Source organism: Lygodium microphyllum, chromosome 25 (genome assembly GCF_053477565.2).
Source record: "Lygodium microphyllum isolate KBCC chromosome 25, Lygodium_microphyllum_v1.1.10, whole genome shotgun sequence".
NCBI lineage: Eukaryota > Viridiplantae > Streptophyta > Polypodiopsida > Schizaeales > Lygodiaceae > Lygodium > Lygodium microphyllum.
The window spans coordinates 112,882,541-112,896,005 of record NC_141159.1 but is presented as its reverse complement, the minus strand read 5'-3'; the positions used below and the strand labels follow the sequence as shown (position 1 = coordinate 112,896,005).

At 51.2% G+C, this 13,465-nt stretch overlaps 1 protein-coding gene across 1 annotated transcript; it reads right to left on the bottom strand.

The window, feature by feature from the left end:
- Window positions 1-243: 243 nt before the first annotated feature.
- Window positions 244-2,429, bottom strand: LOC148014639 (putative FAD-linked oxidoreductase ARB_02478). Its single transcript, XM_087667160.1, has one exon. It carries the CDS (start codon window positions 2,235-2,237, stop codon window positions 447-449), a length of 1,791 nt encoding a protein of 596 aa, XP_087523286.1. The 5' UTR covers window positions 2,238-2,429; the 3' UTR covers window positions 244-446.
- Window positions 2,430-13,465: the final 11,036 nt, after the last annotated feature.

Genomic DNA, 13,465 nt, shown 5'->3' with positions numbered 1-13,465 from the left:
TGAGACTCACTTCGCCTTCACACCCAACCCTAGAATTTGAAGGGCAACCCAAAGTTTTAATGTGATGGATTCTGCTAAAACCTCAATTTTTTTGAAGGGCAGCCCATATATTTAATTTGAAGGGCTCTATTAAAACCTCTACTTACTGGTGAAGTATATCCGTTTTGCGAAGAACTAATTCATGTTTACACGTTCAAATCGCGTAGACCAATCGTCACAACGAAAGAACTCCCAAACGGGCAGTTATGGCACGAGGAAATAGCATAAAATTATTGTAATGTAATTTACGAGAACGCGATGCATAAACGCTATATCACAACTCCCACACGGACACACAACGTAATCTCACCGAAGCCTATCGGGAGCAACTCCACCCTCAGAAGTATTATTGTACGTATAACCAGTATGTGGTCAAGAGTATACCCGTGTAACCCCGCTCAGTAGCGTTACAAGGGCACGTCACTCCCTACACATGTTCTGCAGTAGAAGAGGCCATGAGGATCGACTTGGCGTTTGATGCGCAGGAGCTCGCGGTAGTGGTCGCCGAAGAAGGACTGCTGCCAGTCGGGCTCGTTGGGGTCAGCCTCGTTCAGGTAGCACCCGGACCCCGGCGTCAGGCTGCGCAAGTACATCCCGTTCATCTCCGTCACCAACCGCGCCTTGTCGGCCCTCTCTGCAAGCGTGGCATTGTCTTCCCACCTGGCAACGATGACGACGTGCCACAAGGCCTTTCGCCACGCCGGGTTTACTGCGCTACCGTCCACGTCAGCCCCGGCGACCGCTCTCCCCGCCACGAGGAGGCCGTTGATGGTGAGAATCCCCCCGGTTGACAGTATCGCCAGGAATGCGTCGGCCACGTCGGACGGGCGCTGAGTCAGCACGGCTTTGGGGAACAGGCGGGAAGAAAGGAGGACGTTGTAGCCTGTGGGGTCGGAGCACACGCCAGGGTTGCCCGAGCAGAGCAGGTCCCTGTGCCACTCGAGGAACGTCGAGTATTCCTTAATAGTCTGTATCACCATGACCACCTTGCCCCCGCTCTGCTTCGCATAGGCCGCGATCGGATCGAAGGCCTTCTCTGCCGACGCGGCATCGCCATCGGGGAGCACATACACCATCAGCACCATGAGCCTGCCCGGCTGGCTCGGGTAGACGTACGAGTAGCCTGCCCAGTCGCCCGCGTCAGAAAGCGCCGCCTGCAGCTTAACATATTCCGTCACGAGGCCACGGAAGATGTCTTGGTCCTGCGCTTCAGCTGCGTATGTGATAGAAACCACGCTGGACAGGGGAGGATGGGTCCTGTGAGTAGCAGATATCACGACGCCGAAAGTGCCGCCCCCGCCGCCTCTCAAGGCCCAGAACAGATCCGCGTTCTGATGTCTATTGGCGGTGCGTACCTGCCCGTCCGCAGTCACCACCTTGAGCTCCAGAACGTTGTCTGCGCACAGCCCCAGCATAGGAGAGAGAGGGCTATGGCCGCCTCCTTGGAGATAACCCCCTCCCGTGCTCACGGTGTCAGCCGAGCCCCCCACCACGATCCTCTGTCTGGCATCGACAGCCGCGTATAGGTCTCTCCACTGAACACCCACCTCGGCTGTCACTGCAGGAGCTCCCTCCACCGCACAAGTAGTGCCATTTTCGGCGTCGGCAGTACACCCGTCAGGACTGAAGGAATCATGGAAGGTAATTCGTTGGAGACGATGTAGCCATATGCCCAGAGAGCCAGCAGCTGTGCTCCGTCCTGAGAAGTCGTGGCCGGTGGTCTTGATGCTGAGCCGCACGCGGTAGCGAGCAGCGAACCTGATGGCGCTCTGCACGTGAGAGGCCTGCAGCGCCTCCACGGAGTACACAGGCACGGATCCTTGGTAGCATGGCGTGGAGGGATGGGTGGTAAGCGGGCAACCCTTGTTTCTATCCCATTCCCAGTTGGGATTCTGCATAGCGCCGGCCTGGTCGCTTCGCCAGAAAGGGTTTTCCCATTTATCGTAGGCCTCCTGACAGGCTTCCGGGCTCCTATCGGGGCCATCGTGGCAAGGAGAAGCAGGCGGGGAGGGGGCAAGCAAGCGGCCTCCCAGCGACACATTCAGCTCATTCCAGGCAGCAAGGCTAGGCCAGCAACTAAAACCAGGAAGGCAATACTTCATAGACTCTTCACTCGAGCAATATTTTACCAGCCCCGCACAGACGCACAGTAATAGAATGAGTTGGATCAACTGCATGTAACAGCGTGTGATCGACATCGTGGATATGAAGCAGAGCAAACTTCTGTCTGGTGTCTGCAAGAATTAGCGCAACTGCTAGCGTCGTTTAGGCCCCAATTATAATAAATCTGGATAACTGGGTCTTGAATGTTATTGTAGCGAAAGTATCAGGTTAAAAGGTCATGCGTAAACAACACGATCATTCTGGACTCCTCTACTACCAAGGGGCGATGACACTTCAAAATTCGAATGGCGCTCAGTTCGACTTTTTTCTCCGATAGGAGTTATATAATATTTTTTGACTAGTTCAACTATGTCAAGATATGCTCGTACGTCCATAACTAACGAATCGTGACTCCGTGACGGTTCATTTTGAGTCGTGGAGAAGACGAAATGTGGTTACCCATATCCGGCGTGCCGTCTTTTATTGATCAATACAGGACTTGCATGGATCATGCTCTTTTGACTTTGACGATATTGGTTAAGAAGAGGAGTCTCTAAATACGTTTCTATAAAATAAATATATGAATTTTATTTAGATCACTAACTCCTCTTTTAATATGGTGATGGTTAGAATAGAGAGCGGAGGGCATAGCTTTTTTTCTCTTAAGAAATTGAAATTAGTGATAAACATATACACATGTATTTAATTTACATATATATATATATATATATATATATATAGCAGTCACAAGGAAACACATATGTACATAGGCTAGTGGATAAGCATGTTCATGGTTTAGTGTTAAAAGCGGCAACAATTAGCGGTTTTTAAAGCTAGGAGTCACCATTGGCGCATTAATGAGTCGACAGGTGTAGGAGGGAAAACGGTAGCTTGGTACATGGGCAAAGAGAATGTCGAGCAGGTAGCGGCAGGTTATATAAGGAAGGGAGCAAAAGTGATCAAGGTTTGTGAGCACATGCATAGTCCAAGAGCTCTAGTGTCATAAGGCTCTCATGCTTCATTATTAGACCCTTCGTGGGTCCTTTTGATTAGTCTCTCTTGATTGGCATCTTGAGGGCTCTTTATTATTAGCAGAGCTACTCTTGTATTGTTCACAGTCCCCACATCTAACAATAGTATTGCCATTGTCTTGTATCTTGCAACTATCTTGTATTAATGATGATTTTGTGATTCAATATTAGTCATTTCCAAAGTCCCATTACGAAAAAATTAAACACAAATAGACCTTTTAGCTCCCTATCTCTCCTCCTTAAAACAAGGAAAAAAGGAGAGAAGAATAGTAAAATAATCCTCTTTTATCTTCACTTTTGCAATCTCGTTTTACCTTTTTTATATTATCTACAAAGATATACTCGAATCCCTTCTCTCTCCTCATTCAAGAAGTTTTTTTTCAAGTAAATGTTATATTAAAAAAGGAGTTAGTTATGGAAGTGTGGTGCTTCGTTTTCAATGCAAGATGATTAGTAATACAAGGTAGTTGATTTTTTAATCGAGAACAAGGAAAATAAAATTTCAAAGTTTTTTAAAGATATTTTGGAAATTTTTTATATTCTAACTTTTGGTATAAAAGAAACCAACTAGTCAAATTTTGTGTTTTTTGGAAATATTTTTGGAGGTAAAATAGAAATGTCTAAAATACGAAAAGTCTTGGACATCCCTACTCTCTGAGCTATTTTCCTCCATATCTATACTTTCTCATGGCTCTATTGTGACCTCTACCCTGTGTTTAAAAAACTTTGATGTTAACCCCAACACGAAGAAAGCGAAAGAAAGTGGAAAAGACGCAGGGCAAAGGCGAAAAAAAGGCAACCCGACGGAAGGAAAAGAAGGAGAAAAGGCTAAAAGCGCAAGGACAACCGTTAAAGACCAAGGCAACCACGAAAAGGGAAAGGCGCATAAAAAACGCACCCCGAAATCTTGTAAAAGAGTGCCGGGCTCTTACCCGTGCTATTTGTAAATATAGAAGGGTAGTGAAGAGGAAGCAATGAAGATGAAAGGACAATGGAAAACAGGGCCTGGGCTATGATCCGGCCATGTAAAAAAAGGAAAAAGGGAATGACCGCCCAAAAGGGAAGTAGGGTTTTGTATATAAAGTTGAAAAGTGAATAAAGAGCTCATTCTTTGGTGTGGCAAAACTAGTCTCCTTCTTCCTCTCTTCTTCTCTCATTCTTGCTTGTGTATGCTCTTGAGAGAGGGAGTGTGAGAGTGTGAGGGAGTGAGTGTGTGAGAGAGTGAGGAATCAAGAGGGTGAAGCTCTCCACCATCTCCTCTCCCCTTCTCCTCTTCTCTTTTCTTCTCTTCTCTTGCGCGCGCGGCTATGGAGGATGAGGCTTGGAGATGGAGGAGGCTTGAGGATGCTTGAGCTAGCATCAAGAATTGTGGAGCTACCGAAGTGTGAGAGAGAGGAGGGTACTCGATCAAGCGTCAAGGTAAGTTCACTACATTCATAGGATCGACGGCGCGTCGGCTAGGTGAGAGATAGTCATGAGAGCTCGCTTGGAACGCTTGAAACAATAAGCGGTCCGTGGGTCTTGGCAGTTGAGCGAAAGCTCCCACATTTTGGTTTCGTTGCCGGGACCAACGGATTCAAGCTCGAGCACTCGCGCGCCCCATATCGAGCATCAAAGTAGGGCATTCACCCTGAAACGGAGCTTGAGATAGGTAGGAAGTCTGGTGTTTTTGATCTTCAGAACAGGTAAGCGTTTTGGAACAATCTGGTTATTAATGACTGGAAAACAGGGAGAAATTAGTTCAGTGTTTTGCTTTCGATTCAGGATGTATTTAGGATAGACTAGCAGTAGGGAATCACACACGAAAAGGCAGAGGGCTGCTGCTGTGAAACAGGGGAAAAATCACAGGAACAAAGGGAAAAAAATGGAGTAGATGCAAGGTAACGGCATAGGAAACCCCAGGGAAGGAACCTGTAGTGTGTAGGGCAGAACTAGCAAGGTATAAACTCTGGGAGGGCTAGAGGACCCCATTTCCAACCAACGGAGAGTGAGAGAGACAGAGAGTGAAAGAGTGAGCGAGCTGGGCAGCTGTCCGATCGACTGGAGCTAGGAGGACATCGCATTCGGCGACTTTAGGTAATCGATCTCGTCTGCTTCACTTCAGCTCTGTCGCGGGGTAATCGCACGACCAATAGGGTAATACACCTAGTGAAAATCGAGCAAATCGGTGTGCGTGACCCATCGGACCGGCAGAATCAGACGGCGGACCCAGTGTCCGATTCCCAGAATCAGACACTCGGACAATCGTCCGATCGGGACAACCCGCTCAATCACTAGACTCGGACTAACTGATCCGATCGGACGTACCACGTGGCACTCGGACCGACCGTCGCTTTCTTTTAGAATCAGACGCCCGGACCAACTTGTCTGACCCAACTACTCGGACCACTCGGACGCTCTGACTCGGACCCACCCGGTCCGATCGGACGGAGTAATACACGTCACTAGTCGGACCATGTCCGGTCCGATCCCCAGAATCGGACCTCCTAGAATCGGACCTCCTAGAATCGGACCGATTCCTCGCACACTCGCCCGTCCGATTCTTGAGAATCGGACACGCGGACCCTAAGACCCCCACTTCGCCCTAACATACCTGGTCCGATCCCCACAATCGGACCACTGGTAAATCGGACCACTGGTAAATCGGATGTCCGATTCCCAGAGTCAAACCAAAACAAAACCTGACCCATCTAGGAGCACACTGGGGCACTCCCCCAGTGGCCCACCCCCACGTGAGCAACAGGAAGCAGCATAGGGCCCTGTGACCCATAAGGCGGCCAGGACTAGAGTAGCAAAGCCTGTCAGGCCCAAAACGAGCAAGAGTGAGCAAGTTGCAGGGAAAGCACTCACAGCACTCTGATTGAATTTCCGCACTTGAAGAACATTTAGGAAAGTCGAAAGCTTGTTTGAGCACGAGTGCACGAGGGACAACACGCTCACGAGTGACCCTAAGTTGAGCACTACATTCAAAAATTAAAAAGAACTCACTCAGATAAATTGCAAAAAAACCCACCACTAGGAGGAAACCCAAGCGTAACGAATGCGCAGAGCGCAGGGCAGGATTAAGCAAGGAGCGACAACGACAAGGATCTGACTTACAACCAGGCATGAGAACTCCACCATGACAGAGGGAGGCTCAGATCATCGGTTTGCAGGGGAGCTAGATGTTAGCGCATTTCCAGAAGCCATACAGCAAATGGTGAGCAGTTACGATGCGCATGCCAGGTACGAACACCATGGCCGGACGGCGGAGGCAATCATTGCAGACCTAGAGGAAGAGAGGAGGCTAGCCCGCAAGGCACTGTAGGGCATAGCAGACTATAATAGGGACCAACAAGCCAAGAGCCTAAGGCAAAGCATGGAACTGCATGAGGTGCAGCGAGTGTTGAACTTGGCTGGCCGAAACCGAACGGACCAGGAAAGAGCACTCGAGGAAGACCTGACGCTGGGCGAGCTCCTCATGAAGCGGTTGCTCGATAACACCGCGGTGGAGCAAAGTGCCGCTGCGCTAGCAACCTCGCTACTTGCAGGGCTGGGGGCAACCCAGAGTGCAAAGGGCCAAGCCAAAATACCTATCGTCGCTAAGCAACTCGACAAGTAGCAGCCACTGGACGACCCGTACAGCTTTGTCGAGCAGTTTGAGCAGGTCTGCGAATCCAATGGCCTCAACGACCATGCCCAACGTGCGCAAGCATTCGGACTTTGCTTAAGCGATAAGGGTAGGACGTGGTATACGAGCCTAGATGCTATAGAACGGGCCAACTTCAATAACCTCAAGGACCTTTTTGTCAAGAGGTTTGCCGAACCCGGATACTCTGACAACCTGCTAGTGCGTCTGATGAATGTCAAGCAGAAGGAGGAGGAGGGCATCCGCGACTATGTGACCCACGTGAGAAGCCTCCTTAAGAGAATCCCCTTGGGCAAAAGACCGACTGACAGAGCTGTGTCAACCGTGTTCATCAGCGGGATTCGGGATGAAGAATTGTACAAAGCACTAGCAGGCAACTCAAGCTTGCAACGGGACGTAGTGGCTAGGGTTTTTGAGGAGGCCATTAGGGTCGATGACCAGCTGAAGGAGCGGAGCTCCAGGAGCTCGAACCCAGAAGAAATCAACCCACGGAGTTTAGAACGAACGCCAACCTCTAGCGAGCGATTCAACGCATCGTCCCACGATAAGGGGAAGGCCGCCGAGACGGACCACGGCTTGGCCGAGGTCAAGACAGAACTGGCCAAAATACAAGACCTGCTAAGGCGACCTATGCGTCCGTATGTCCAGTGCGTGTAGTGCGGGGGAAACCACCTGCCAGCAGAATGTCAAGACCCTAGGTCAAGACCCTGCGCTAACTGCGGGAGGTTCGGCCATGATGCCGCACACTGCAGACTACCACGAAGACTACCGTACACGCAGCCCTACGGCCAGCCTTACCTGGCTAACAGGCCACAGCCATTCTATGGAAGGGGAACTCCTCTTGCCCTACCAGCACCTAACGACACGAAGCCAGCAGTCCCTAGGCTGGACATAAATCCTACCGGTATACCTAGACCGCCTGGTCCCTATGTGACCCACCCACCGAGCGATGCTCCTGTGCACTACGTAGAGGAGCCCAGTGACGAAGAGACCTACATGTACCCTTACGTCTCGCATGACGATGAGGGCAATGTGATCCTCATGGATTACCGACCAGTACCGGTGATGGCACTCGGACGAGGACGGGGTAGAGGCCCGGGAGGGCAGCCACAGGATCCAGTCACTTGTTGGACATGTGGACATCCCGGTCACGTTTCATCACGCTGCCCAGAAAGAGAGCAGCAAAGTAGGGACAAAGCAGACCAAAGGTGTGCAGAGTGCGGAATCACTCATCTTTTCATAGATTGCCCAAAACGGAAGCCACCTTCTGGTACAGCTAATTTACCGTCTGTCCCACTGGGACTGTTTGGTGTTGAAAACCCCGATGGGAAGGCCACACCTATCCCCCTACGAGTGATGACCCGAGCACAAACGAAGCAGGCCGGCGTCTCTCTACCAGGACCTAGCAATCTCAACGCCACCTCAATAGGAAAGAAAAGCCGTAGGCGGAAAAAGAAGAGGTCAGAGGCTAAGGTCGCACTAAATACCGACAACATTACGACCTTACCCCACGGAAAGAAAGTCTCAGACGCAGAGGCGGAGACTTCAGCCCCTAGAACTGTCCAACAGGAAAGCGCTAAGGTAGGGGAATACCCACACCCCAGGGGGCAATTGGAAGCCATAGAAAAGGTGAAGGAATGGGTGAAGGAGGCTCAACAGCACCTCAAGGATGTCGAGCCCATCATGGAGGATGAGATTGAGGACCTCTCCAGCATGAGTGCGCCGTTATCGCTACCCCAACCTAAGTCTGCCAAGGCTGCTACGCCCCAAGCAGTGCCGACAAGGCCAAGCCTCGGCGTAACAGAACCACAGGACAGCCATGGCCATTGGCCCGGACAGTCTGAACAAAGGGAAGGACGAGTGTTTAGCAATCTCCTAACCACACTAGTGACCACACTTGTAACAGTTGGACTGGGAGAGCTGCTCCCGCAGCACTCTACCCTATGGCAGGACCTCAAACAGTGGGTCGAAGGACCACACGAGCGAGCTCCGGCAAAGGCTCAAGACCAGGACACGGAAACGTACTTACCAAGTTTGACGCTACACTCAGACCCTAAATCCTTGCACGTCAACGCCTTCTAGAAGGGCTCGAAAATGCACGCAGTCTTGCCAGTCCTAGCTCTGGGGGACGCAACGAGAAAGGGGATTGTAGACATGGGAGCTGGGGTCAGTGTGCTTAACCATGCGGTGCTACAGAAGTGGGAAAACCCACCTGTCGAGGTTGCTCGGTTTAACGTCACGCTAGCAAATGGCATGCGAGTGAGACCATTCGGGGTCTTGAAGAATTGGCCAGTGAAGATTGCAGGAGTCCAGTTCTCTGTCGACTTCATCATCATGAAGGGAGTGGACTATGATGACTTATTGGGTCGACCCTGGATCCGCAATGCCAGAGTTATCGAAGACAGGGGTAACAGCCTGATCTTCCTGGGCAACCGAACTGACGCTGTGAGAATAGAGATGGACACTTCGAAGACCTCACCAGTCGACCTGGATGCCATCTCTACTCTACTCAAGGGAACCACCCAGAGCAAGGAACCCTATGGGTCCTTGACGAGGTACATCCCCTGCCCAGAGGACGAGCGGGATTGGATGCATGTTCTCGCTACACTTGACCTGCCGTTCTCAGATCATGAAGCATATGAGCAAGCTGTCAAAACAGTTGGCAAGCCAAGAGAAACACACCCTGCACCTATCTACATGATGGCAGCAAGCCTCCATGACGGGCCTAAGCCTGTCGCCTCCCAAGTGCCAACCAACAGGAAAGAGCTCCAGGGAATATTGGGGCACCTAACGGACCGACTGGCACGCAACACAGCCGCCAATCTCAGGCCGCTCCAAGACCTCTTGGAGGAACCCGAATGGAAGTGGACCAGAGTGCACGAACTAAATCTCAGATACAACTGGGCATTGGTCCCCGACCAACAAAATGAGGCAGAGCAGGCCTTGGGGGACGATGAGCAGACTAGCGAGGCGGATTCCGGCGACGAATACGAAGATTGCCAACCCTTCGATGAAGGAAGTGAGGATGAGATGGACACCGTAGATTATGACACCGAAGGGCGAGAGATTGAGCAAATCCGAGCGGATGCAAAACCACAGCCGAGGCTGGCCCTTAGATTGGACCAAGGAGTCATGTGTGCAAAATGCGATCGCGTTTGGTTGGAACAGATGGGAGCTGTGGATTTTAAGCAGGCCGGTCTGACCCAACCAAAAACGGTAGCCATGCTTAGAACCGAGTCGCCATCCGAACTACGGTCGCTAGGGGAGACCACCTCCCCTAGTGAAAATGGGGAATTCGACTCTGAATCTGAAGTCACTTCAGAGGATGACCCAGAAATCCCTAGGCCACCCATGACCAGACGCACCAGGGGAGACTTACCCATCCACCTGAGGCGCCGACGGTTACGCCAGAATGAAGCAGAGCGTCCCGACAATGTGCGATCGGAGGAGCAAAGGAAGCCACAAGACCTTCCTAAGCGCTTTTCAAAATTCAAAAGAGGGGATAGGGTGGTGGTTCTGCTAAGTGCCAAGCGCCAAGGGCAAACCCGCGAACCCATCGAAGGGCCAGCCAAGGTTAAGGAGATAAACCTAGCCCTAGAACAAGAAACACCCCGACTAGTGTTCATTGCCGAGGACTTGACCACGGAGCAAGAATCCAGCCTCATCACTCTTTTGCGGGAATACCGGGATGTGTTTGCTTGGTCTTTAGATGAGCTACGTGGGGCAGATCCGAGTGTTGTGACTCACAACATACCCATGACAACGGATGCAACGCCGATCAAGCAGCGCCCGTACCCCATGAACCCAAAGCACGCCCATGCCATCAAGGAGGAAATTGACAAGTTGATGCGAGCCGGATTCATTTACGAAATTGAGCACACAGACTGGGTATCACCCATAGTCATTGTGATGAAGAAAAACGGCAAGAGAGTGTGCGTCGATTACAAGAAAGTAAACGCAGCAACAAAGAGAGATAACTATCCCTTACCGTACACCGAGCACATGCTTGAGAGGGTGGCAGGTAAGGAAGCCTACAGTTTCCTGGATGGCTTCTCAGGATACAATCAGGTGCAAGTGCACCCTGCGGATAGGCACAAGACCGCCTTCGCCACTGAGTGGGGCGTCTTTGCCTATGTGGTCATGCCATTTGGGCTAACCAATGCCCCCGCCACTTTCCAACGCCTCATGTGCACCATATTCAAGGACATGCTTTGCAAGGAGTTAGAGGTCTTCGTCGATGACATGTGTGTCCATTCGGCCTGGAACCAGCATCTCGAAAAACTCCGCGCGGTCTTCGAACGGTGCCGGTTATACCGTCTCTCTCTCAACCCCCTGAAATGTCAGTTTGGGTAAAGCACGGATGCATTTTGGGACACGTGGTATCCAAAAACGGCATTGCCATGGACTTCTCAAAGGTCAAGGTTATCGCGGACCTCCCACCCCCAAGTAATTATAGGGGAGTTCAATGCTTCTTAGGTCACACAGGATACTACCAGCGGTTTGTACTGAACTACGCGCTGATCGCTAGGCCTCTGTACAAGCTGCTAATTGCCTTCGAGTGGACCGAAACCTGCCAACGAGCCTACGAGGAACTGAAGAAAGCCCTAACCACGGCACATATCCTACGACCCCCAGATTGAACTATGTCATTTCACGTACACATCGACGCCTCTAAGTTCGACGTGGGGGCGGTGCTGTGCCAGCCTGGTGAGCATAACTTAGATTACCCAGTGAGTTTTGCGAGTAGGCAGCTCACTGAAACGGAGATGAATTATTCGACAACAGAAAGGGAGGGATTAGCCATGGTATTCGCCGTGAAGAAGTTCCGGCATTACCTGCTAGCCACCCCCTTCACCTTCTTTGTGGACCATCAAGCCCTGCTCTATCTAGTCAACAAACCTTGTGCTACAGGACGTATAGCCCGATGGCTTCTCCTGCTCCTGGAATTTGACTTCTCAGTGGTAGTACGGAAGGGAAGACAACACTACATGGCTGACCATCTGTCCCGAGTACCCACAGGAGAAGCTGCTGGACAAGGCATAGTGGACGAATTACCAGACAGCCACTTATTCCGTGTATCCGACGAAAAAGACCTATTCAGGGCGGACCTCACACTATACTGGGCAGACGACATAGTCCAAGTACTCGACCATGGGCTGCCCGAACGACCAATAGAACGGGCACGGCTTAGGCGGTTAATCTTCAAGATCCAGCCCTATCAGTTGATCGCAGGCCAGCTCTATCGGTTGGGGCAAGACGGTCTGCTACGTAGATGCATGTGTGAGTATGAAATGCACGATGTGCTCTCAGAGGCGCACAACGGTATTGCCGGAGGACACTTTAGCGGGGACACTACAGCACGAAAGGTGTTGCAGTCCCAGCTATGGTGGCCCACTCTCTTCCGTGATGCCTCACAATTTGTCAAGCACTGCGACGAGTGCCAACGGACAAGGGTCCCGATCCGTAAAGATCAGATGGAGTTAACCCCAGTCATCGCTCGCCAACCCTTTGAAAAGTGGGGAATTGACTTCATAGGACCCATCAGCCCTGCGGCACAGTATTCACAGGCCAGATACATCGTGGTGGCCACGGACTACCTCACCAAATGGGCAGAGGCGAGGGCCACACGAAAAAACGACGCTAGGACAACTGCCAAGTTTTTATGGGAACAAGTAATCTCGCATTTTGGGTGCCCCATCGAATTGGTCAGCGACCAGGGGACGCATTTCATCAACAAAGTGATAGCCCATCTCCTATCCACTTTCCTCATCATCCATCGCAAATCCTCACCATACTACCTCAGGCTAATGGCCAGGCTGAGTCAACCAACAAAATTCTCATCACTGTCCTGACCAAAGTAGTCTCAACCTCACGAAGTGACTGGGATAACAAGTTGATGGCAGCCCTGTGGGCCTACCGAACAGCTTATAAGACGGCCGTCGGACAAACGCCGTTTAGGCTCACCTATGGGACCGAAGCTATTCTCCCACTAGAATTCTTTGTCCCTAGCCTGCGGATAGCACTCCAAGAATGCTGGGAGGGGAGGGAGGCTTGGACGCAACGCTTAGTCGAGCTAGAACGCCTATCAGAGGTACGTCTCCTAGCCACCCATGCGCTTATTTGTGAGAAAGCTAGACGCAAAAGCTGGTTTGACAAACACGTCAAGCAACGAGACTTTGAGCCGGGAGACCTAGTGCTCCTCTATTCAGTTAAAGGACACAAACAGAAGATGAAATTCAGAGGTCTCGGGCCCTTTAATGTCCGCGCAATCAGCCGAACGGGTAACGTCGAGCTGGAAACACTGGATGGAGAGGGAATGGGCTTCTTTAACGGCAGTCGAATCAAAAAGTACTATCCGCCCACTCACCCACTACATGAACAACCAATGGTGGAAACGCACGTTAAAATACGAGTAGCCACACTTACGGAAATCGGCGAGAATGAGGACAAGCTTGTAGAACCCGCCTACCTCCGCATCACGGTCACGGCCAAGCAGACGTGCTCCTTCAACGCACTGATCGACGAGGGGGAGGATTTTAACATTTTGACGCATGAGCATTGGACCCAACTTGGCACGCCAACGCTTCATCCCACAACAGCCAGATTGAACCCATATGGGGCCCAATCCTACCCGCTCCTCGGCACATGCAGGGTTGCCGTTTCT

Excerpts from the sequence above, each read along its gene's own strand:
- LOC148014639 (XM_087667160.1), bottom strand. The coding sequence starts at position 2,237 with ATGTCGATCACACGCTGTTACATGCAGTTGATCCAACTCATTCTATTA.